The sequence below is a fragment of the Carcharhinus amblyrhynchos genome, chromosome 7 (assembly GCF_965287045.1).
Source record: "Carcharhinus amblyrhynchos chromosome 7, sCarAmb.v2.hapA, whole genome shotgun sequence".
NCBI lineage: Eukaryota > Metazoa > Chordata > Chondrichthyes > Carcharhiniformes > Carcharhinidae > Carcharhinus > Carcharhinus amblyrhynchos.
Window position 1 is genome coordinate 21,351,846 of NC_137330.1, and position 27,360 is coordinate 21,379,205.

At 39.9% G+C, this 27,360-nt stretch overlaps 1 protein-coding gene across 1 annotated transcript in view; it reads right to left on the minus strand.

The window, feature by feature from the left end:
* The window catches only part of lrrc1 (leucine rich repeat containing 1), a 402,129-nt gene that overhangs the window by 55,948 nt on the left and 318,821 nt on the right, over positions 1 to 27,360 (minus strand). Inside the window, exons 24-27 of the mRNA XM_080192020.1 lie at positions 25,752 to 25,907; positions 18,449 to 18,856; positions 3,178 to 4,968; positions 2,464 to 2,532 (exon numbers count right to left, since the gene is read on the minus strand). Of these exons, the coding sequence (XP_080048146.1) occupies positions 2,464 to 2,532; positions 3,178 to 4,968; positions 18,449 to 18,856; positions 25,752 to 25,907 (2,424 nt within the window). The remainder of the gene's footprint in view (positions 1 to 2,463; positions 2,533 to 3,177; positions 4,969 to 18,448; positions 18,857 to 25,751; positions 25,908 to 27,360) is intronic.

The window sequence follows — 27,360 nt, forward strand, 5'->3', positions numbered from 1 at the left end:
ATTGTGAGGTTAGACAGACTGAGTTTTTTTACACTGGAGTTTAGAAGAATGAGGGGTAACTTGATTGAAGTATATAAGATCTTAAAAGGCCTTGACAAGGTGGATGTGGGAAGGATGTTTTCTCTTGTGTGAGAGTTCAGAACTGGAGGGCACTGTTTTAAAATTAGGGGTTGCCCTTTTAGGACAGAGATGAGGAGAATTCTTTTCTTTGATGGTTCTGCGACTTTGGAACTCCCTGCCTCAGAAGGTGAGGTCTTTGAGTATTTTTTAAGGCGGAAGTTAATAGATTTTTTGTTAGGCAAGGAAATCAAATTATCGGGGGTCGATGGGAATGGCAAAGCAATCTCAAGGGGCCGAATGGCCAACTTCTGCTTCCATTTCACATGTATGTATATTCGTAAACTCCTGAAGTTTTGCCCTCGAGATTCCTCAAGTCTTTTCTTGATTTCTCTTTCTGCAGTTCTAACCATTTTTGTTGCATCCCTTCGTTGTTCTTTGTGTCTTTCGGAGTCTATAGGATCATTACTTTTCTTTGCAGCTTTACGGAAGCTCAGAAAAGAAAAGAACATTTGAAAGACAATCCATGTGTATTTAACAACCTTGATGGGCCAAATGGCCTAGGACTTTAAGAAAGACATATCATCTGTACATATTCAAAAATTATTTATGTACTACATAAGTTATTTGCATGAATTTTCTGTGGTCATGGGCTTAGAATGCCTACTTGGTGCCAACTTAAATTTCATGCACCATTACTGCATAGTATGCATCACCTAGACTTGAGATGCCAACAGACTTTCTGTACTGAATTCTGAGTCCGTTAACACAGGTAACAAAGACTCAGTTACACTTATATTTTTTGAATGCCTTCATCATTCAATAATACAGACAATATAAATGCAAATTAAGATATATATTAAAAAAATGTTGTAAAGCAAACTGTATTCACACAAGTTTGTTAAAAAAAAGCACCAAGACAAAAGGGTCTTTCTCCAAAATTGTAAATGATAAGAAAATTGTTTTGATAACAGCTAGACCTCTCCCACTCATTTTGTTGGCAAGTCTCTGATTCTGAATTCTCAGCAGTGTGTGTGTGGAAGACCTTTCATCTGGCTGTGAGCGTAGGGAGCTAAGAAGCAATATACAGAGCAAAATAAAGGGCCAACCCTCTTTTTAGCGGCTTCCATGGAAATCCTATTGAAGGGGGAGAGGAAAAGGAGGGAGCCGTCCGTCTTCAAAACCCACAAAGGACTCTCCAATGTCATGATGAAATATACCTGGACAGAATTGTCAAAGGATTGTGGGTTTGATGGCCTCAATGGTGTCAAAGTTCTTGTCTATTGTTGCAGTTGATCCAATCTAGTCAACTGGGTTGATTATTTGTTTTGCATGAAAAGTATTTTCTCAAGAATGACTGCGATAGTTTTTCTGAGGGAGGACATTCTTCAGTGTGCAAGCAGCTATGATGTTACCTAAGCATAATAATAGCTTTCTTCATAGTATACATTGAACCAAATAAAATAAGACAACTTGCACTTATACAATGTCTTTTCATAATCCGAGGATGCCTGAAGTACTTTGCAGCCAATTAAGTGCTTTTGACACGTAATCACTGTTGTGTTTTTGGAAACATGTGCACATCAAACTCCTAGAAACAGCAACAAGGTAATGATCAAATTGTCTGTTTTTTTTCCTGTAGAAAATAAGTCTCCTGCTGTCAGCACTCACACCAATAATTTCTGAACTCACCATCTCTACTAACTACACTTGGCGTTTTGCTTTACTGCAATAAAGGTGATTGAACCAGAAACATTATCTTGTGACTCCGCATTTTCAGTTGAAACATTTGTCTTTATCAAAGCTAAATTTGAACCGTCACCTTCTGGAGAGTTGAGGCTTCGCACAGCTTTCACTCTTTTTTTGAGATTAATGCTTATGATCACTATGACCAGAAGTTCAAATCAGCAAGATCTTAATTAAGATACAAAACCCAGGTTTGCAAATTAGGACTCTTAAAGATGAAAATGCACTCTTGCTTTGACAAGACAGCAACTGCAGGTGATCGGGTTAGTGAGCAACAGGCATGCAAGTTGGTAAATCTCTTTCTAATGCTTGAACAGGATACATGCAATCCAAGTTTCCTTCATTTTTAACAGAAGGAAGTGCTTTCACAAGACAAAGTAAGAACCCATTGCAAAAAACACATCACACTGCAGAACACAACATTGGGACAATATCCACCTCACAACAACCATTCAACATGCAATAATATTCGTGATATTATTAAACATTGTGTTGCCTTAAGATCCTTTACTATATGATAGAAAGGATTCACCTTACTCTATCCTCCCCCAACAACAACAGCAATCTCAAAGTTTGCCAATAGTCTACGTAATGCTTGTTGGCTCACACAAAGAGGAAAGCAGGACTACTGAAGCAAAGTTTCCTATGGCTGACACTGACCTTCTGCTCCAAAAGCAGTGTGTTTGTTGGTATTGCTGCAAAAGCCTTATAAGTTGACTTGATCTTGTACTGCAGGAGTGAAATAGTCAAAAATAAAAGGAACAAGCAGTGAAATTGGGTGACGCAGTAAAAATAGCAAAAAGATGTATTACTGGACGGAGATGGTTGAAAATTATAATGCTGTGATTATAATTTGAACAGATTTGTAAACATGGCAACAACCATCTTTTGTAATCCTGCAATAAATTCATCTCCAATAATGTCCACTAATGTTGCTTTCCATCTGCAATGCAATATTTCAATGTTTAAAATGCCCATTAATGTTGCTTTCCATTTGCAATGCACTATTCAATGTTTAAAAAGGACCAATTAAGGAGCAAATTTCAGCACCTCGCCCAGGTCTCAAAAGAGTTATGCTTATTTCTTAAGACTCCGATTGAGCAATTTCTGAACCTCACAAGTCAGTATTTAACATAATAAGAAAGTATTTAAATATACTCTGAGATAGCAATTCTGGCAAACTCAGGAAAGTTAAGGAAGTTCAGGATTTTTTCTCATGAGTACTAGAAGGGTAAGATTAGCTATTTAAATAGATTCACTGTATATCAATTACTTGATGCAGGTTAATTAATAAGAGCAGAGGGTGAAAAGGCCATTCCAAAAAACAATATTCATCACTATCTACAACATGCAAAAGAAAGAGATGCAAAGTACCTTTTGTTCTGGTTTCTTAGTCACATTCTCAGTGGAACAGGATAAAGATTGTGCTGGAGACTGTGTGCCAGAAGCTGAGAAATGTGTTGGCAGTGGAGGAGACTGGGCTGGACCAGGTGATGTTATATCAAGTCTTGGGTTAGAAAAATGTGCTGCACAGTGAACTGGAGAATTAACACTAGCACTGGATCTAGGGAAATGGAAAAGATGGCAAGATAACTGTCCCGGAATAGGAGGTCTTAGTGAGGTAGAATAAGTTGGAGTTGGGGAACTGGAGCTCAGCCTTAATGAAGAAGAATGGGGGTTGATTTGATTTAGGGCAGGAGAAACTGAACTTGATCTTAGTGAAGAGAAAAGAGAACTCATACCCAAGGGGGTAGGTGTAATGGAACCAGATTGTGGGAAAGAGTTAACTGGAGTAGGGGATGAAGAAATGGACGAAGCTGAAACAAACTTTTCTGATAAGGGGGGCATATTGTGGGGCCTTGCAGAAGGAGAAAGGGAACGAGCTGTTGGAGTAAGAGACAGACTGCCAAGTTTTGCAGGGCAGTAACTTAAACTCAAATAATGAGGGGTGGGGGAAATTTTACTAGCTCTCTCAGAAGGTAAATGACCCAAACTGGGGTCTGGTAAAGGAGACCCTGGTTCTTGCGCCAGGGAGAGTGAACTGATTGGTGAGAAACGATGTGAAGAAAACTGTGCTGTGCCAGGAGAAAGCAATCCATGTCTCTCGGAGGGACAATGGGATGATGTAAGGGGCTTTGGGCCATGGCACCATGAAGTTAGTGCAGCTGTGGAGTTCCCTGGGCTCAAGGCATCAACATGATGTTTTACGGATGAGGAGCATGATGGAGTTTGAGCTGTCCCTGTGGCAATATTTCCACGTCTTTGAGATAAAGATGTGAAAGAGGAACGAACAGAGTGTTTCCCAGGCTTTGGGGACAAAGGAGAGGCTAGGGACCCTGATGAGACCGAAGAAGTGCCTCCAAGAATTCCAGGAGAATCCAGCAGAATACTCCCTAGAGTGGGGGAAAGTGTTCTGGCTTTTTGACCGGAAGGCGATGGCTGTGGAGTTGATGGAATTGGAGATTTGCTAGAAGATTGGGAATCAACAGTTCTTAGAGATGTGGCCGAAGAGACTAGTTTTGATTGTTCTGAGGATTTGGATGAGACAGGAGGCCGTTTTCCAGACCTTAGAATTGAAGTCAACAATGACAACTGAGTTGGAGGAGAAGATACTACAGCAGATTTGGCAACATTAGTGTGTGCTGAGATCACACTGGAATCATTAAGAATTCTAGGAGAGTGATGTGAGGATCGCTGAGAAGTGGGAGAATGTATATTCTGACTTGATGAATGAAGCGACGATGGTACACGAGTTGGAGAGCACACGGTGGATCGTGAAGAAGGTAGAGATGAGGAGGACCAGGCAGGGGAAGACTGCAAATCACTACAGCTCAGAAAATGCAATGGAGATGGGGGATAGGAAGGTGATGCTGTTTTAGACTTCCTAAAGGAAGAGTTGGATGGGAAAAGGGACTTAGTATTAAGGGCTGAGGGTAAGGAGCTGGAAGACAAGAAGGACGTCTCAGAAGAAGTCAAGAAAGTGGACCTGGGTAAACTGGAGGATTTCTTTTCTGAATTTGTTTTGGCAGGAAAACTGAGTGAAGATTTATTTAATAAGGATGAACTGCAAACATGTGGCAGATCAGCTGGGATGGACTCTCCACTCCCATTTGTGAAAGATAGCGGTTGAGCAGTGAGGTTATCAGGAGTACAAGAAGTGCTTGACTGTGAAAAGTAAAAAAAAGGAAAAAATAAGTAAAAGCAACATGGTCATGAAAACTTAACAACATATATTGAGGTTTTTCTTTTCACATTTGATTTTTTTTCCATTGCTTCCATTTATTGCCATTTGATTTCTTTTAGAATCAGTTCTTAAAGTGTGGGCATCTATGGCAATACTGACATTTATTGCATATTCTTAGTTCCCTAAGAAAGCAATGGTGGGCGTTTTAATTGTGGTTTGGTGGTGGCTTAGCAGCTTGCTAGGGCACTTTAGAGGCAGCTAAGCATCAGCCACTTTGCTGCCAGAATGGGTTTACGTAAAGGACAACACAGCTTCCTTTCCTTGAAAGACATTAGCAAACCAGTTGGATTCTCACAACAACCAAATAGTTTCATGCTCATGTTTATACATAACAGCCTTTTATTTCCAGATTCCATTTTTGTAAGCTGAATTCAAAGTTGCATACTACTCTGGTGGGATTTAAACTCATATTTTCTGGATTATTACTTCAAGACTCTGGATTGATGGTCCAGTGGCCGAAACACTGCCCAGCCACAACCAGATAGAACTGAGATTGAAACTCCTGAACACTCTGGCTGTTGTAGATTATGTCCATAAACACGTTCACTTCAGTTAATCACACTCAAAAGGGGGATTATTATACATCAATTGCCATCCTGCTTTTGAGCGCATGAAGTAAAACTTCAGCAGTATTTTAAATATAAAATCTGCACCTCTTTGACACCCACCAGCAATTCCTCATTTCACTGAAAATGCTCACTTTGTAATTATTTGCTTCTGATCCAGTAAGTACATCACTTAGCTCAGTCAATAAATGTTACTAACAAAATAGTTTCCCTCCAATGTTTTGCTCTCCCCTGCACAAACATCGCCAGTAGCCACTCAAACCAGTGACCTGGTAAGCACACTGTTAAACTTAAAGAAATCCCAGTCTTCTCAGAACAATATGATATGAATTAGTAACTTTCCTGCTCTGTACAATAAAGTGATTCTGCCATGTCTGTCTCTATGGAGTTGGCACATTTTCCCGTGTCTGCGTGGGTTTCACCAGGTGCTCCAATTTCCTCTCAGTATCCAATGGTGTACAGGTTAGGTGGATTGCCCATGCTAAGTCACCCCTTAGGCTGGAATTTTAACGCCTCACTCGCCCCGGAATCAGGGCGGGTGAGGCTCACAGAACTGAAATTTCTGTTGGCCTCGGGCAGGATTTTACAATCTCGCCCAAGCTGCCTCTGTCAGAGAGTCGGTGCAGACTTGATGGACCAAATGTGCAGTGCAGGGATTCTATGACTTTAAGCCATGCGTCACTTGGTTTCTGATCTGAGTCACGAGGAGTTATTTGGAGCCTGTATTCTCTCTCAACGAGGTGAGAGAGACACTTGAGAAGTCTCTGGTAGAGAACTATAGTGAAAAACAGCAGCTGCCAATGTGCGTTTGTCCAAATAAACAGTGCAATCTTGCAGCAGGTTGAAGCTTTAAAGAACTGCCTCCAGAATAATAAGTACATTCACACGTGCAGTCCTCTTTCTGGAATCCCCCACCTCATTCGTACTGTGGGAAGCTGCTGACTAGTTCATATCCTTCACACACTGCGAAGCAGGCTATGTTCCCCCACTGCTCTCGAACAGGCATTTCAGATCATCAGCAGAGGTCAGGGAGCAGATTACATACACACACACTCAGCCAGAAATATGGAAGGAATGAAATGGGAGGGTAGAAAATGCAACGAGTCAACCTTTGTAAGAAAAATAATGTGCATGTTAATGATGTTACTCTTCTTCACTCTAGAAATCCAAATACTCTCTTCGCTGATGAGAATAAAATGATATTTTCCTTCAAAATTGATAATATTAGTAAAAGTTCTAGTAGTTTTCAATCTCCAAGGATAAAACTCAGGGAAAGATGAAGAAAAACAACACAAAATAATTGGAAATAAAAGTTTAAAATGGAATGAATGGGGAGTTTATCCAAAAAAAATTTTATAAAGTGACACAATTATGTGCACATAAGAAGTTTTCACCACCAGCTCCAACCCCACAGACAGCAAAATTCATCACACACCTGCATAGAACCATAGAATCCCTACAGTGCAGAAGGAGGCCAATCAGACCATCAAGCCTTCACCGATAATGATCCTACCCAGGCCCTATCCCTGTAACCCCATGTACTGACCCTGCTAATCTCCATGATACTAATGGACAATTTAGCATGGCCAAGCCACCTAACTCACACATCTTTGGACTGCGGGATCAAAACCGGAGCACCCAAAGGAAACCCACACAGACATGGGGAGAATTTGCAAACTCCACACAGACAGCGACCCAAACTGGGAAGAAAACCCAGGTCCCTGTTCTGGCGCTGTGAGGCAGCAGTGCTAACCACTGTGCCACCCTCTGTGCCACCGTGCCACTCTTCGCATTATTAAATGTAAATTTATATATTTATTCATTTTAAATCTCTAAATTGACAGATATGATTGGACAAATTAGCCCATTGGGCTCTTGGGCAAAGCCATGATGGAACATTGATTTCTTTTTAAATGGGTGGCGACATAATCAGTACTTATGTGGACTTGAATAATCCGCAAGAAATCCAGCAGCTTTCAGAATTAAAGCACAGCATGGTAACAACTGGACTAAAGGCCTGAATGGTTTAGTTGGCCTGAATCACTCAGGTCATTTGGAATCTTCTGAGACAAAGTGCCTCAGAATGGAAGATATTCAAGTATGACGATGCTGAGCCTTTAAGAAATGTATTTGTCATGTTTCTTGTGAAACATGAGGGGAGTGGGAGGAGTTCAGTTTAGGGTTTTATTAGCTTCATTGACAAGACAGAACCATGTGAATATGTTCTGACTCTTCTGACTCTAATGCAGAAGCACCATTTAAAACCACCAAGCCTGATCATAATTGTTTCTGATAGTAGAATTGATAAAATAAATGTTGAGTTGCTATTTCAAGCACTCAAAAGGGATATTCAAAGTGATAATCAATTTCAAAGTAAATAAATGAAACAATTGATCATTGCTGTCAAAGATAGAATACAAAAATCTTTTTAATTGATCCTAATTTTTAATAACTATCCTGTGCGCTTGTTGTGGTGTTTTCACACACATACTTCATAACACAATAATATCACCAGTCTTCATAATAACTTAAGCTCAGATTCTGAGGAGCCATGTGAATCAATTTTCTAAACCTGAAGCAGATTCGAGTAAAATTTTCATCTCATTACATTTTATGCTCCCTTGGTTTTAAAATTTGAATTGAATTAAACTAAATGCATTTCCTTTTTTTGCTTTTAATGCTTCCCTGTAAACAAACACAAATAATTATGTACAACCAAATCAGAAAATACTTCACAAAATTCAAATCATGGAGGATAATCAACAAAAGCACAATTCCAATCAACGGTCCATGATTTTTTGAATTGAGTCATCAAAGCAATACTCCGCAGGAAGAAGCCATTAGCCCATTGGTTCCATGCCAGCCGTCTGCAGCACAATTAGCCAGACCCATTTCCTTGCTCCATCCCTGCAAAATGTATTTCTCTCAACTACCTGTTCAATTTTCTTTTGCAATCAAAGATCTGCTCCGCTTCCAACACTTGGTAAGCAGTGATTTCCAGATCATTACCACGCGCTGCATAAAAAAGATACTTCTTCACAACCCCCGATTGACAATCCTACTCAATCTAGACATGGGGCGAGGTTCTCTGGTCTCCCCACAGCATGGTTCCTGCGATGGGAGGCAGGCCACCATTTGTCGGTGGCAAATCTTCTGGCCCCGTCACTTTCAATGGGATTTTCCATTAACTTTTAGCGTCGGTTTCCTCCCACAGTCCAAAGATGTGTGGGTTAGATTGATTGGCCGTGCTAAGAAATTGCCCCTTAGTGTCCAGGGACGCATAGGTTAGAGGTATTAGTGGGTATAATACGTAGGGATATGGGGGTAGGCCCTGGGTGGGATTGTGTTCGGTGCAGACTCGATGGGCTGAAGGGCCTCTTTCTGCACTGTAGGATTCTATGAACTCCATCCCCCACCCCCATCAGGAAAATTGCAGTAGGGGGTGCACCAACAGTGGGACCAGAAGATCCTGCCAGTGTGAGCAGCCAATGAGTTCTGGCCATGGTTTTCATTCAGTAATTGGATTTAAGTCACCTCACATAGCCAGCAGTCACAGAATCAGCTTTCTGTTTGTGAATGGCTAGTGAATACAGCATTTGGCATAGTCAGGTCAGCATGCATATTACCACACTCTGCTTATAAAAACTGCTAGGGTCAAACTGCACTCAGGGAACAATTGTGGAAGCAATAACTCAGCTTCAATTTATTTCTGTTTTTGCTGTGCACCCAAAATGAATCTGGACTATAAAAATCCAAATTTTTCAACTATCCTAAATGAACATCCAAATCACACTGGATCAGAGCATTTGAACTCACCAGCATTTTTCAAAAAAAATCCTGAGCTAATAACTATTTCTAAGAAAAACTCTTCAGTCATTCCACATAGCTTTGATAATCACAACTAAATTCTTCTGATGGAAGTTAACTAACAAGAGTTAGCTCGGAAATTAAAAGTTTCAAAAGAAAAGGCATCTATGTTGATAATCTTTGCCTCTATGTTTCTGCCATCTACGAAATCACTCAATCTATTTAGAGAAAGCATATCTTACTTTTTTTAATACAGTGAACAGAAGATACTTGAAGATATGCTTATGTCTGTGTGGAACAGTTGATATGGTTTGGTAAATATCCACCTGTCCCCTTCTAAGGGCTTGATGCTCAACCTGCTAAAACTAAGACGGAAACATGTTCAACAGCAAAATCATGGATCTGTAACCGAAAATACCTACAACATAATTCCCAACTAAAGGTGGAGTTTTTAAGATGCTACAATTCCAAAATGTGCTGTCTTATTACCCAGCTTCGTGTCCAACACTGGCACATTTGGCGTTGCATTTCAAATAGGATTGTTTGCAGAAATCGTATCATTTAAACTATATATATTCATTCATGGGTTGTAGGCATCATTGGCAAAGTCAGCATTTACTGGCAATTAGGGACAGTCATTAAATGCTGGCTTTGGCAGTGATGCCCACATGCCATGAATAAATAAAAAGATGACATGGGATTAATAATCAGATTACTGAACATTCAGCAAATCAAAACATGGGCGGGCTGGGAATTCTCCAGTCCCGTTGCTGTGAACGGACATTTGGCTGAGCACCAGCTTGTCCATTCTTGTTGGCAGTGGTGGCCGGGCGTACGGCATCGGAGAATTCCAGCCAGAATCAGTCAGGACAACGAACACAAAATATGTTTAATTTGCAGCCTCATTACCATCTTTACTGCAAAATGATCTGCAGTGATCTGCTAATTGCTAACTGATTAAAATGATGGGGGCTTTGATAGTCACATATAATTTAGTTACATTGTTGCTGGCTCAGAAGTAAGCTGAACAGTTTACCACTCAAATTGATTTGAAGTATTTTGACATTCATTGAACAGAAAGTAGATCATGAGACCAAGTCTGACTGTTAACCAAAAATGTTGTGAAAATTGTATCTAAATTACAAAGGAACACAGGAACAGAAGTAAGCCATCGAAACCCTTAAGCCTTTCCTATCATTTCATTAGATCATGATTGATACATTGGATCACAATCCAATTTCACAGCCCTTCATGGTTATCAGTTTAGATGTAGTTAAGTATATATTGCAACCAGTATCTTAAATCTCTGCAATTTTGAAATAAGAAATGAGTCAGTACATAAAGAAAACATTTAAATCCATCATACTGGAAGATGATTTTTTTTGCTAAATGTTCAACTATTTGATTACTGGGCTCAAATCAAAGGATCTCTACATCACACATGCATTTATCACACATGCATTGTAAAATGTGCCCAATGACAAGCATTTAGCAGGATAGTATCATCCATGGCAAAACTGTCCATTTGACCCACAACCATCTACTACCTTAAACATCCAATCCCCTCCAACAAATCACATCAAGGCTGCATTGCAGCAATTGCCAAGGGTTTGTCGACTGCATCTCCAATGTCCACAATCTCTGCCACTTACAAAGACAAGCACAGCAGCTGCACCGCAACACCACCACCCGCAAGGTACACACACCATCCTGACTTGGAAATATAATGAATGCTCCTCGATCACAGAGTTTTGAAATGCTTGACCTAACTGCACTGCAGAAGTACCTTCACCATACAATAGCGACGGTGTGAGGTTCCAGCTCAGCATCAACATCTCAAGGTCATTCAGCGATAGGCAATAAATCTTGGCCTTGCCACCAATAACCACATCCCAAAAATTATTATTTTAAAAAATAACAAATTGGCTCATTGGATGGCTGCATAAATGGCATTGCACGATCACTGCTCAAAATGACAGCTACAGCAGAAGGATTAGAACACAGAACATAGAAAAACTACAGCACAAACAAGCCCTTTGGCCCACAAGTTGCACTGATCATATCCCTACCTACTAAGCTTACCTATAAACCTCAATCCTATTAAGTCCCATGTACTCATCCAGAAGTCCCTTAAAAGACCCTATCGAATTTGCCTCCACCACCACCGACGGCAGCCGATTCCATTCACCCACCATCCTCTGAGTGAAAAACTTACCCCTGATATCTCCTCTGTACCTACTCCCCAGCACCTTAAACCTATGTCCTCTCATGGCAACCATTTCTGTCCTGGGAAGAAGCCTCTGAGAATCCACCCGATCCAAACCTCTCAACATCTATCAGGTCATCTCTTATTCTTCGTCTCTCCAAGGAGAAAAGACCGAGCTACGTCAACCTATCCTCATAAGGCATGCCACCCAATCCAGGCAACATCCTTGTAAATCTCCTCTGCACCCTTTCAGTAGCTTCCAAATCCCTCCTGCAATAAGGCGACCGGAACTGAGCACTGTACTCCAAGTGGGGTCTGACTAGGATTATTGAGCAAAATTTGACATAAGCCATATAAAGAACTGTAAGGGGAGTTGGCCAAAAATTGGGCCAATGAGGTAGAGAAAAGTTTTAAAGGAGAGATGAGAGTAGAAAAGAGGGACAGCATTAGGGAGCAAATTCCAAAGTTTAAGGTTTAAACACCTGAAGGCACAGCTGCTAATGATGCAGTCTATAAAACCAAGGTTAGTCAAGACGCTAGAATTGAAGGAGCAGAGGGGTCTGGGAGGATTATTGAGCTGAAGTGGGGTTACAGAGACAGGAAGTGGCAAGGCCACATAGAAGAATTTAAAAATAGGCATGAATATTTTCAAATGCAGTTGTTGCCCAACTGGGAAAGAATGAAGTTCAGCGAGCCACAGGAGTGATGGGTGAAGAGGCAGCAATAAATGAATTTTTTTATTCATGGGAAAGGATGTTGCTGGCAAGGTCAGTACTTATTGCCCATTTATTATCCATCATAGGTGGTGGTGAGCCCCCTTCTTGAAGCATCCCAGTCCACGTCATGTTGGTACAGTACGCCAAAACTGAGGTTTATGGAAGGTACAAGGTGGAAGACCAGCAGGAGAATCCTGAAATCACCAAATGGCCTTAGATGATAGAGTGCGCAACCTGGACTGATTTAACAATCTGCTGCTCCTTTATCTCCACCCTTTCTCTCAGCAGTCTAGATCAGTAATCATCAGCTATGAGAAGATATACAGTGTGAAGTCACTAACTCTCACTTTATCAAGGTAAAGCCCTATCCAACATTGTAAACATGAACCAATTAATGCCCACCAACACTGCACTGTTCTCAATAACATTGTAAGAGGTCTCACAACACCAAGTTTAAGTCCAACTGGTTGGACTTAAACCTGGTGTTGTGAGACTTCTTACTGTGTTTACCCCAGTCCAACGCCGGCATCTCTACATCTCAATAACATCCACAAACATTGTGCAAGAAATACCCATTAATACTTTGCTCAGCTCCCACGTAATGGCCATTATCTCCAAGCAAGGTTCCCAAGAAATAACAGAATCTTACAGAGAGTCCAGAGGGCACATCTTACCAGAACCAGAGTATTGCAATTAGTCACATTTCACTACTTTTCCACATTTAGCTGCAGTTTCTGCTACTTCAAGTATATATCCAGTTTGCCTTCAAAACCTGCTATTGAGTCAGCTTCCACTATCTTTACAAGGACTGCATTCCAAATCAAAACAACTCACTAAGTTAAAAAGCAAATCACGTAATCTCACCTCTGGCTCCTCTGGAACCACGTTAAATATGCGCCCTTTGGTTATTGGTCCTTACATTGAATTATATAGATCACGCAGCTCAAAAAAAGACCAGTCAAACCAATCAGCCCATGTTAGTGTTTACACTATATCTGGGTCCTCTCAAAACCTTTCAAACTGAACTCTTATCTGCCAAACCCACTATTTTTTTTCTCCCACAGTTCCTTATTTAACTTCCCCTTAAATAGATTTATACTGCTCGCCTCAACAACCCTCTGTAGCGAAGTGCATATCCTTACTAATCTCTGGATTAAGAACAAAGATCAAAGAAAATTACAGCACAGGAACAAGTCCTTCTGCCCTCTAAGCCTGCACCGACCATGCTACCCGACTTAACTAAAACCCCCTACCCTTCTGGAGACCATATCCCTCTATTCCCATCCTATTCATGTATTTGTCAAAATGCCCCCTAAAACTCGCTATCGTATTTGCTTCCACCAGCTCCCCCGGCAACGAGTTCCAGGCACCCACCACCCTGTGTAAAAAAATCTGCCTTGTACATTTTCTTTAAACCTTGCCCCTTGCACCTTAAACCTATGTCCCCTAGTAACTGACTCTTCCACCCTGGGAAGAAGCTTCTGACTATCCACTCTGTCCATGCCTCTCATAATCTTGTAGACTTCTATCAGGTCACGCCTCAACCTCCATCGTTCCAGTGAGAACAAACCAAGTTTGAGCCATATTCCAAATGCGGCCTAACCGAGGTTCTATAAAGCTGCAACATGCCTTGCCAATTTTTAAACTCAGTACCCCAGCCAATGAAGGCAAGCATGCCGTAAACCTTCTTAACTATCTTCTCCACCTGCATTGCCACTTTCAGTGATCTGTGTACCTGTACACCCAGATCCCTTTGCGTATCAACACTCTTATGGGTTCTGCCATTTACTGTATATTTCCCATTTGCATTAGACCTTCCAAAACGCATTACCTCACATTTGTTCGGATTAAACCCCATCTGCCATCTCAAACTCAATTTGTATTCAATTTAGATTCTTACTTTCCAGGTAATCTTAAACATCCTTTTCTTAGTAAAATGCAAAATGCTGTAAACTATTTTGAAATATGTTTGCCAATTAAATACCCAATCTAAAAGTTTATTCATGTGTTTTTGTAATTTGTTGCAGGCCCGCTCAATATTGACTATTCCCCCAGCCCTCAGTTTAGAAATAGTACCTCTAATTTCAATAGCTAAATCATTAATATAAAACGTGAATAATAGCGGTCCCAATATTTAGCTTTGTGGACATTCTACCTGTTGATTTGCTATTTAGCTATTCCTTGCCATTAATCTCTGCAGTGCATCATGCATGATGTGGGTATGCCGGCGTTGGACTGGTGTAAACACAGTAAAAAGTCTGACAACACCAGGTTTTAGTCCAACCTATTTATTTGATAATATACTCGCAAGCTTTCGGGTTAGCCCCTTCGTCAGGTGAATGGAGAGTTCTGGCCTCAGACAGAGCATATAAAGCACAGACAGTTTTCTGTGCTTTATATGCTCTGTCTGAGGCCAGAACTCTCCATTCACCTGACGAAGGGGCTAACCCGAAAGCTTGCGAGTATATTATCAAATAAATAGGTTGGACTAAAACCTGGTGTTGTCAGACTTTTTACTGTGCATCATGCAGCCAGATAACTGTCCGTTATGATTCCTCTCTTTCCTATACCTCAAGCTCTGACTTTATTGTTTAGCCTATTATGAGGTATGTCATCAAAGGCCATTGGGAAATCTAAATGTTCTATATCTGCCACATTGCCATTATCTACACTTACTCTCTCACTGGGGCTACCAACCAAGATTTTCCCTATTAAAATCCATGCTAACTAATCATTAATATCTTTTTGGTTTGTAAGTCGTCTTCTTTTGTGGAAATTCCATTACCTTTCCTAATACTGATGTAAAGTTGGCTAGTTTATTGCAATCTATACGTAATAAACATCCCTTCTTAAATATAGTTTAGATTTTGAATGGACTTTTTAAGTCTCCCCTTATCCTTCTCTGTGCCAAGGAGAACAATCTCAGGGTACCTAGTCCCTCTATGTCCTACTCGCAGGTGCCATTCCAGCAAATGCTCTCTGTATTCTCACTAAGGCCTCACAATTTTTCTAGGGACTTCAACTGAGGTCTATGAAGGTTTCACATTAATTATTTGATTTTGCACTTCATTCCTCTGTTGCAAAGGATTTTGCATGCTCTTTATCCAGCTTTTTATTTAGCCTTCTTCACTTGCCTTGCCACTTTCAGGACGTGTAGCAGTAAACCTTAGATGGTTCTTGCATCCCATTTAAAATTGTACCACTAATTCTATACTCTCTTCGTTCACACAACCAAAATATGTTGCTTTACAATTCCCTATGTTCCCTACATTCCTCAATGACTCTATAAAGCATTTAGACAGTTATATGGGTACAATGGGTGTATAGGGATATGGGCCAAATGCGGGCAATTGGGATTAGCTTAGGGGTTTAAAAAAAGAGCGGTGTGGACAAGTTGGGCCGAAGGGCCTGTTTCCATGCTGTAAACTTCTACTGGCCTGCCACATATATGCCCATTTCACATATGGATTCTGGAAATTTGCTACTTCATTTATGCTGTTCAGTACTTTCCTAAGCATGTCTCATTTTTAGAATTAAGCAATGGATTTTGTAGACCTGGATCCAGGTGAATAATACGTAACAGCAAAAAGAACAGTTCTCCTAATACTGATCATAAGCAGACACACGTCACCTTCCCTCCAGGCTGAAAGATAAGCTTTAATCATAATTTACTGCATTGTCCATTATCCAAATGTCCATTAATGTTATTGTTATTCTCAAATCTCAAAAATTAACTAACACTGTACACAATTCACAAGTTCTATGATCTACTTTCTCAAAAGACTAAGGAAATTTGGCATGTCAGTTAAGACTAGAAATCATAAAAATCTATGTTTCTATGATTTATATGAAATTGGGCATGTCAGCTATGACTCCCACCAACTTTTACAGATGCACCATATAAGGCATTCTTTCTGGTTGTATCACAGCTTGGTGTGGCTCCTGCTCTGCCTAAGACCACAAGGAACAACAATAGGTCCCGAATGTAGCTAAATCCATCATGCAAACCAGACTCCCATCCATTGACTCTGTCTACACTACCCACTTTCTCGGCAAAGCGGCCAAAATAATTAAGTACTCCGCACACACTGGACATTCTCTCTTTCATCTTCTTCTGTTGGAGAAAAGATACAAAAGTCTGAGGTCACGTACCAAACAACTCAACAACAGCTTCATCCCTGCTGGTGTCAGACTTTTGAATGGACTTACCTTGCATTAAGTTGATTTTTCCCTACATTCTAGCTATGACTGTAACACTATGTTCTGCACTCTCTCATTTCCTTCTCTATGAATGATATGTTTTGTTTGTGCAAGAAACAAAACTTTTCACTGTATGTTAATACACGTGACAATAATAAATCAAATCAAAATTAACACTCTGTCCATTAATATGGTTCACAGATCCCATTCTCTGTCCACTAACACTTTGCGCAGTTCCCATTCTCTATCCATTAACACTGTGCGCAGTTCCCATTCTCTGTCCTTTAACACTGTCACTGCTCCCATTCACTGTCCATTAACAGTGAGAAAGCTTGGAAACTGTGCACAGTGTTAATGGGCACAGAATGGGAACTGTGCACAGTATTAAAGAATGGAAAATGGGAACTGTGCACAGTGTTAATGGACAGAGAATGGGAACTGTGCACAGTGTTAATGGACAGAGAATGGGAACTGTGTGCAGTGTAAATGAACAGAGAATGGGAACTGTGCATAGTGTTAATGGACAGAGAATGGGAACTGTGCGCAGTCTAAATGAACAGAGAATGGGAACTGTGCGCAGTGTAAATGAACAGAGAATGGGAACTGTGCGCAGTGTAAATGAACAGAGAATGGGAACTGTGCATAGTGTTAATGGACAGAGAATGGGAACTGTGCATAGTGTTAATGGACAGAGAATGGGAACTGTGCGCAGTGTAAATGAACAGAGAATGGGAACTGTGCGCAGTGTAAATGAACAGAGAATGGGAACTGTGCACAGTGTAAATGAACAGAGAATGGGAACTGTGCGCAGTGTAAATGAACAGAGAATGGGAACTGTGCACAGTGTAAATGAACAGAGAATGGGAACTGTGCATAGTGTTAATGGACAGGTTTGTTTGGTTGCACAAGCTTTTGGAGCACTGCTCCTTCATCAGGTGAAGGAGCTGAAAGAAGGAGCACTCACCTGATGAAGGAACAGTGCTCTGAAAGCTCGTGCTACCTAATAAACCTGTTGGACTTTGATTTGGTGTTGTGAAACTTCTTACTGTGCCCATCCCAGTCCAACACTGGCATCTCCACATCCTGTCCATTAAGACTATGCAGAGTTCCCATTCTCAGTCTATTAAACTGCGCAGTTCCCATTCTTCGTCCATTAACACTGTGCACAGTTCCCATTCTCATTCCATTAATACAGTGTACAGTTCCCATTCTCTGTCTATTAACATTGTGAATGGTCTCTATGTAGTATCATTGAAGACTTTTGTTTATTAGTAATATTGTTCGTAAACAATATTTATCAACACTGCAAACAGCTTCCAAGTGCTGAGGCATGGGAATTAAACATTTAGTTTGAAAACAGAAAGAAACAATTGTTGTAGATAATAATGTTGTGATTAAATTAGCAGAAGTAACAGACTCTGATCACCTCAAGCATTAAGTAAACTAGCAACTTAAACACTCATTTACTGTTGCCGATATTGGAGAGTGGTCAGCAGCAAGTAGCACAATTATAATAACTCCAGTGAAACAATGCATAAATACGTAATCAGTCATGGAGTTGAAGAAATAAGTGGGGAACTTGAACATACAAGAAGGGGTGCTTTGCTTAAAGTTATGGCATTATAGAAAGGTCCGATGCCTGTCAATTTACCCAAGAGATTATATTCAATACATTTCCATGGAGTTATGTTCATCAATATTGCGCACAAATACAGTCCATGAGCACTGTTCACTGTTTCTAGATAAAGTTCATTATGACAAGCATTGTCCAATGTAAAATTGAAATCACTATGCTTAGATATCAAGTGATTATAATGTTCAACTCTGAAATAAAGCAACCTAAACACCAGATGACTTAAAAGAAAGAATGCAAATGAACATGAATGAACAAAAATTTTTCACTTGCCTGAAAGAATGGTTCTTCCAATGCCCCATCCACCTTCTGCTCAGCAACTTGCAACAATGGAGTCTTTGATTCATCCACTACTACTCTCGTTCGAATAGAGCTCCTCTTGTCATCCCCAAAAGGATTTGGAGACAAACTTAACAAAGGTGATGTTTTTGCTGACAGACTGGCTGCTGCTTCATCTTCTCTTGACAAACAATCATTGTTAGTTCCATAGGAATCTGCTAAGAACACAAGCTCAGCTTTGAAAATCCCTTGTAAAGGTACAGTTTCTTCAGCAGACACATCCCCTCTCTTATTATTCAACCAGCTTTGGCTTATCTCTTCCTGTTGCCGTGGAGTTCCTCCACCAATGCTATCTGTTATTGTAACATCTTCAGAGGGCATTTCTTCAGTGATGTGCAAAGGCTGCAAGAAAAGTTTTCAACTTACTTTGTTTTCTCTCCCAGGTACAGGTGACAATATTTATCAGACAATGATTACACAGCGCACAATATTGTTAGTGTATAAAAGATACAAACTAAAAGGGCAGGATCATTTAGGAATAAGCTACTTAGGTTCATTTGAAATGAAAAGGTAGAGTATCCAAAGCTAATGCATTCTAGATGATGCAGAAAGTAAATTGGAAGTAAAACAGAAAAAGGTTTGTGATAAACATCAGGGGCAAAATTCTGCAAATAACCAGGAGGATTGAGGAAAATACCTAAGGAAATTGTAATATTTATTACAAGAGGTAAAGTCAGTTTATGAGAAAAGATCAATGGGCAATATTAAACTAAACCGCAAAACTTTTTATAACACTTAGGGTGGGATTTTATCTGTGGTACACTATTTCTGATGGTGTAACCAGAAGTGTGAACCACTTTCACTTTCTTGCATTTTTCCTATTATTATAAAAATTTAAAGACCAACAGCCTACAAAGGAGACATGCATTTCCACATCAGAGGCAACTTTTCGCTGGTTACACCCACCAACACTTAACAATATTGCAGCTACAGATGGTCTATTAAAGAGCTACTTGGTCAAATAGGGATGCTCTGCATGATGGCTAAAACTTTCCTGCCAAACTCCATTGCCGTCAACATAAGACTTATTGAGAGTACAAAGGTGGCACAAATATTTTTCAAATTAACATTTCACTTGTAAATATTTAACATTACATATTTTTCACTTCATTCCTGTAAATATCATTGTTATTTGTTGAAACTAGCTTCGGCAGAGAGCTCAATGTAATAGCACGCTTCATGGTTGGCATGCATTAATGGTTACAGGGGAGTTTCCTTTACTGTGGAAGAAATAATGTTGTGTTGTTTTATACACACTTTATTGACTGTTCGTGCTAATATCCCACAATGTTGTACTGTCCACAATGTGGGATACTGCTGAACTCGCAGGCTTAGCAAGCCCTTTATTCTATGCATTGGAAAGGAGATTGTCCAAGATAGCTTTCAGTGGGGATAATTAAAATGATGTAGGCTGTCATATTCCAGCATATTTTGAACTTCAAAATATTTTTTATATTCTAAAGTACAAAAAGACTAAAAAGATGGCCACCCAAGGATCACCTGACATCTTTTATGGATTGAAACACTCCTGTCTCCAGGTGGAGAAAAGTTTAAGTCTAAAGTTATAAAGTTTAAAAAGTTTAAAGTTTAAAAGTTTAAAGTTTAAAAGTTTAAAGTTTAAAAGTTTAAAGTTTAAAAAAGTTTAAAGTTTAATAGTTTAAAGTTTATCCATTAATGTCACAAGTAGGCTTACATTAACACTGTAATGAAGTTACTGTGAAAATCCCCAAGGTGCCACACTACGGCACCTGTTCGGGTACAATAATATAGCACAGTCAATGCACCTAACCAGGGTATAGGACTTTCAGGAATATCATGGAACAGAGGGACCTTGGAGTTCCGGTGCACAGTACTCTAAAGGCAGAGTCACAGGTAGACAGGGCAGTGAAGAAGGCTTTTGGCATGCTGGCCTTTATCAGTCATTTCATTGAGTATAGAAGTTGGGTGTTATGTTGTCGTTGTAAAGGATGTTGGTGAGGCTGCATCTGGAGACTTGTGTTCAGTTTTGGTCATCTTGCTATAGGAAAGACGTTATTAAACTGGAGAGAGTGCAGAGGAGTTTTACAAGGATGTTGCCAGGATTCAAATGACTGAATTATAGGGAGAGATTGGACATGCTAGGACTTTTTTTCTTTGGAGCATAGGAGACTGAGGGGTGATCTTATAGAGATGTATAACATCATGACAGGCATGGATAGGGTGAGTGCATTCAGTCATTTTCCCAGAGTTGGGGATTCAAGAATGAGAGGGCATAGGTTTAAGAGGAGAAAGAATTAATGGCAACCTGAGGAGCAACTTTTTTTTAAACAGAGGATGGTACATATGCCAGTTGGAAGTGATTGAGACAAGAACATTGACAACATTTAAAAGGCACTTGGACAGATACACGGATAGGAAAGGTTTAGAGAGACATGGGCCAAATGCAAGCAAATGGGGTTAGCTCAGATGAGCATTTTGGGTGGCATGGATCAATCTGGGCTGAAGGGCTGTCTCCATGCCGTATATTCTATGATAATACTGGCTCTCACCTAATTCAGTTACCCTGCATCCAATGTTTCTCACTCTTGCCCCTCCCCCCACCACACCCCCATAAATCGCAAGAGATTAGCAGGAAAAATGTTGCGTCTATTCAAGATTCAATTAGAAACCTTCCATTTGAAGGTTGAAGAGGCTGACGACACGGCTAAGTTATTAACAAGTTCTTCATATCCCTCTTCGCAAAGGCATGGGAGCCTGAGAACGGGTCTAAAAGTCGGATCTGAAACACTCCCAGTTTCAAGTCCACCCAGCATTTAGAATCAAAATGGTAAAATAGGGCCCTCTGCCTCCACTACCGTTTCAGAAAGAGAGTTCCAAAGACTCGCGATTCTCTGAGAAACAAATTTTCATCTCTGTCTTAAATGGGCGACCTCTTATTTTTAATCAGCGATCTTAGCTCTAGATTCTCCCAAAAGAGGAAACATCCTTTCCACATCCACCCTGTCAAGACCCCATAGGATCTGATTTATTTCAATTAAATCTCCTATTATTCTTCTAAATTTCTACAGATTAAGGCCTAGCCTGTCCTTTTCTCAGGCATTGGTTTAGTTAACCAATGCATTTCCATCTTTCCTTAAGAGATCAATACCGTACACAGTACTCCAGGTTGGTCTCACCAAGGTCTGTATAAATAAAGCATAATCTCCCTATGTTTGTATCCGTTCCCTCATAATAAATTATAATATTCTATTAGCTATCTTAATTACTTGCTGCACAATCTTTTGTGATTCGTGCATTAGGACACCCAGATCTCTCTGCATCTCAGAGCTCTACAATTCTCACCATTTAAATAATGTGCTTCTTTTTTATCATTCCTGACAAAATGGACAATTTCACACTCTCCCATATTATACTCCATTTGCAAAGTCTTTGCTCACTCACTTAACCTATATATTTTTATTGCCTTGTGTTCATTTTACTATCCTACCTATCTTTGTGTCATCAGCAAATTTAGTAACCATTCCTTAAGTCCCTTCATCCAAGTCATTTATATAAATTGTGAAAACATGAGGCCCTAGCACTTACATCTGTGAAACAACACTCACTGCAACTTACCAATGAGAAAAAAAAACATTTATATCTGCCCTCTGTTTCCAGTTGGCTAACCAATCTTCTCTGCCTCCCACCATGAGTTTTTATTTTACTCATTAACTTTTGATGTGGCACGGCTGCAAATCGTGCCTCCCCCCACTAACACTTTCACTGACACTAATCTGAACTTTGGTGCCTGTGGAAGATACCTGCAAGCCCACCCGTCGCTGTAAACCGAGCCCACACCGCCTAACACGTTCAGTGACAATACTCTGAACATTGCTGCCCGTGGAAGACATCTTGCGGGCCCACCAACCGCTGCAAGTCAAGCCCGCACAGCCTGACAAGTTCACCGACACTAATCCGAAGATTGATGCCAGTGGCACCTTATCAAATGCTTTCTGGAAATCTAAGTATAGTGCATCCATTTGTTCCCCTTTATCCACAGTACATATTACGCCTTCAAAGAACTCCAATAATTTGGTTAAACAAGACTTCCCTTTCACAAAACCATTCTGACTCTGCCTGATTATCCTGATTTTTATTTCCCCATAATCTCTCAAAATTTCTTTACTAATCGTTTCTAACATTTTCCCTATGACAGATGTCACGTTAACTTGCCTGTAGTTTTCTGCTTTACTCCTTGCCTTTGTGAACAGAAGAGTTACATTCGTTATTTTCCAATCTAATGGAACCTTCCCCAAATCACAAATTAAAATCAACTCATCAATTATCTCATTCACCACTCATTCAGCCCTCGACAGAAATCCATCAGAACCCAGGGATTTGTCAGCCTGCAACTCCAACAGCTTGCTGAGGTCCACCTGCCTGATAGTTGTAATTATCCTGAGTTTCTCCCTCCTTCCATTTCCTAATTTATAGCTGTTTCTGGGATGTTACTTGTATCTTCCATATTGATGACTGATGCAAAGTACCGGGGGTAGCACAGGGAGGCGGCACGGTAGCACAGTGGTTGGCTCTGCTGCTTCACAGCTCCAGGGTCTTGGGTTTGATTCCCAGCTCGGGTCACTGTCTGTGTGGAGTTTGCACATTCTCCTCGTGTCTGTGTGGGTTTCCTCCAGGTACTCTGGTTTCCTCCCACAGTCCAAAGATGTGCGGGTTAGGTTGATTGGCCATGCTAAGAAATTGCCCCTTAGTATCCAGGGATGCATAGGTTTGAGGGATTAGTGGGTACAATATGTAGGGATATGGGTGTAGGGCCTGGGTGGGATTGTGTTCAGTGCAGACTCGATGGGCCGAAGGGCCTCTTTCTGCACTGTAGGCTTCTATGATTCCACATGTCCAGTTCATCTGTCATCTCCTAATTTTCAATTATTAATTCCCCAGACTCGCTTTCTATAGGATGAGCTTTAACTTTTTTCAAAAATATCTATAGAAGCTCTTACTATGTCTTTATATTTCTATTTAACTTCTTCCCATACTTAAATTTTTCTTTCCTTATCAATCTTTTAGTCATTCTTTGCTTTCTTTTAAATATTTTGTCAAATCTTCTGACCTGCCACCCATCTTTGTGCAATTATATTCTTTTTAAGTTGAGAACTATATTTACTTTTTTTTAAGTTAACCAAAGATGGTAAACCCACCTGTTAGAATTTTTCTTATTCATTGAAATGTAAACCCCTCATGTAGTAACAAGAACTCATATCACTTCCACTCAAATGTGGCACCTTATATAACCTCACAGTCTTTCCATCGCAACCTTTAACATTCAGGATCTGTCATTTCCCACCCAATGGACGTGGCCCTTCATTCAACTTCAACAGCTGTATTCTGTCCAAACTCCCTGGTATTCAGGAACTCCCACGTGCACCAGCCTTGATACATCAACTGTCCTATCATATTTATGATTTTAAATTTAAATATGTAATATTTTAATTATTTTCTTTTAGACATGAATTAATCTTATCACAAATGGCAGGACAAATTTAAATCTTTGGAAAATAGATTTTGAGCACTTATGAGATGCTCACCAGATTAAAAACCAGCAGCTCACCTCCTCTCCCACAGAACAGCAGAAACTAATTCTTACAGGGTGAAAAAGTTGGAAAATGCAAGAGAGTACCATCTTCCCCTCCTTACCAAACTCCCTCTCCTCACCAAACATCCACACTCTGTCCAAGGCTGCACTCAGTGTTGGGTATCCTGGGCCAAATTCGCTCATGACCTTTTCATCAATGGCATTGATAAGTAGTGGTGAAAGCAGATATCCTTAAATGACCCCTTTGCCAAAACTGAATGGCTCTGTCTTGACTTCAAATACACACAACACACCTTTCACCTGATCATAAAGTCTCCTAATGATCCAAATCTGCTCAGGGTTTTCCACAGATCTGCATGGTGGACTGAGTCAAAGCTTTTTGGGTAGTTTATGAAGGATACTCACAATTCCTTCTCATTTTGGGTGAGAAACAGTTTGGTTTCATCACAAGCAAAGGAACATCAGCTTCTAGTGCTGTGCAACATAATTGAGAGATATGTCAAAAAACAAAATGACAAAGAAATGTAGAGTTAGCTCTACAGGACGGTAACAGATACAGTTTTGATCATACAGCCTTTCATAGATTATCACTGTGTACTATAGATGGTCTGAGGGATAGGTCAACGGGCCTAAAGACCTCCTTCTGCATTGTAGGGATTTTATTGGCTAAGATCAAGTGTAGTATCGACATGCCGCACTTGGTTGAAGTCATTAGGTTACAATTCAGCTTCATTTGAAGCAATTTTTTAAAGTGGCATCTCGGCCTTTTGGCTAAGATGCAAATAAGATCGAGCCTTGGAGGAGGAGCTATGCCTACTCAAATCAGCTTGGATCATGTAAATCAAGCCCAAGACAGGAGGTGAAGCCCTGTCTTGTCAGCTTGGATCAGGAATATCCCAACTTGTTGGGACTCTGAATTGGCTTTAATTTGACTTGATTGGATTGGAATAAAGTAAACAAAAAAAAGATGGTCTGAGGGATAGAAATGGAGATCCTAAAGTGACATGTAGTAGTTTACGAATGTTGGAAGATGAAAATATGCAACATTAAATTGCTTCATGCACCAGAATGACTGGTAGTTTCCCAGCTGAGAGAATTTTTAGATTTATTTCCCAGTTGCTAGAATGCATGTTATAAATAACTGTATTACGGGTTGTTTGTGACATTGGATTCGTACATAAATAGTTGTTAGTCTGTCATATAAAAAGGCCATTTGTAAATATAGATAATATCAGAGAACTGAAAGAGCCATTAGTTCATAGCCATTAGTCCTTAGACATTATTCCTAGTGAAAGGTCACATCAACAGCTTATCTGAGAATAAAATGCAATAGCAGTAACAGATCACCCTGTGGTGAGTCAGCTTTTCAACATGGTAGATCCATGTTAAACATTACTAAATACAGTTAGGGATTTAGCTTAGAAAAAGTATTTCTAACTGTAATGTCTGATGAGGTTTTCATCGGCGTACATCAGTACAGCAAGACAACTGAGGCATCAAAGCAAGCTCAATGAAAATACATTTATCATTGTTAATATTAGGAGGACAGTGCGTACATTGTGTATTTGGATGGTATAATATGTTTTCTACTGGTAGAAGCAGTTATTTAATTTAAAAAGATCTGCGTGTGGGGAAAAAATACATCAATGTTGAAAACTATGAGATTACCTCATTCATTATTGAAGAATTGGCTTTAGGCATTTGCTGTTTCCCAGGCTGTGGTGAGGATCTGGTGGTATCAATCACCTGGATGTGTACTGGAAGTCTTCTAACAGTTGGCACAAATGTGAAAGCCAAAGGCTTGGCTGTTTCATCAACATGGACCTGCACAATTAATAAGATAAATTAGAAAAGAATTTTCTCCTTAGCATTTTTTTGTCCTCTCAAAAGTATGATGGGAGCAGTGTTGTGGTAAAGGTCAGAGGTACATTTCATGCTGGTTGCAAATCCTTTTTAGTCGGTACTGTGGCATTCTCTCACAGTGCAGCTAAAAACTACCAAAATATCACATCCAGTGTTAAATAAAGGACAGGCAGGAGGTAAAGACATTATCCTTATATGAAAGTAAATATAGTGAATATAACCTCCACAACCTAACATGAAGTGCAATACAAAGGAGATACTCAACAAAGAAACACCAGGTATTAAAACTGAAGATAGGCCGTCAAAGAAAAGATCTAAATTTAGAAGTTGCAGAGTATCTAGGAAGGAACAGAATGATAGCTTCTAAAAGTATTCTCGTGAAATCCAGTATAATAGATCTATTTTCAATATCTGAATAGGTTTGTATTAAAAAACAAAAACCTTTATCAACATATCTGAGAGGTTACATTATCTGAATGGCACAGATTCATGTGACAAAATGGAATCCCTTGGTAACAGCAATAGTGTTGGCAAAGGTTGGTATCAGTATGGGTAAAAATCATATAGCGGGGGCGGGGAAGGTTGGTAACAAGATCACAGATAAGAATTAAATAGACTAAATCTCAGCAATAAGCTCACCAGAAGTAGTTTCATCAAAGCAAGTTGTGTCTATTTACTTAGAGTCAACACATCCTAGAAACTTATCACTAAACTAATCAAACATGTTTTGTTTTGTATAATTACAAAGTCACAACTTTCTGATGATGTGTGCTAATTTGGGAGTCTGAAATGATTCTGGGGTGGACAGAATCTTTAACAGCTGAAAACATTGAATAAAAGAACTATGCTAGCTTACAATTTTCACAACTGCAAAATACTCGTTTGACAATAAACATTAGACAGTTCATGCAAGCAGCTGTAGGGTCCAAACTTCTGCCTCTCTTAGCTCATCCAAGCAGAACCAATAATGACAATAATAAATAATTCTGCTCCAAAATGAGTTACTTCACTGACATATCCTCATTTGTGTAATTCCTTCTGTACCTGTCTCAAGGCTTTCCAGCTTACATAACTGCCTGCTGAGGCAGTATCTCTGAACTGACATACAGCATTCTGGCAATACCCAAAAAACAAAAGTACAAGGAATTGAAATGTACCTTTAAGTGCAAGTACAAATGAAAAGGTGATTATGATGCTGATGACAGATCACCAATCTTTGTTCTTGCTGTTGAAAAGGACTGTGTTTCATAGAATCAGAAATTCATAGAATGATACACCACAGGCGGCAGCCATTCAGCCTATCTGCCTATGCTGAGTCTTTAGTTGAGCTTTCTAGTCAATCCCATTCCCTCATTTCTTTTCTGTTAATCAAATAGACAGTTGCCTCAAAAGTATTTATCCAATTCTCTTCGAA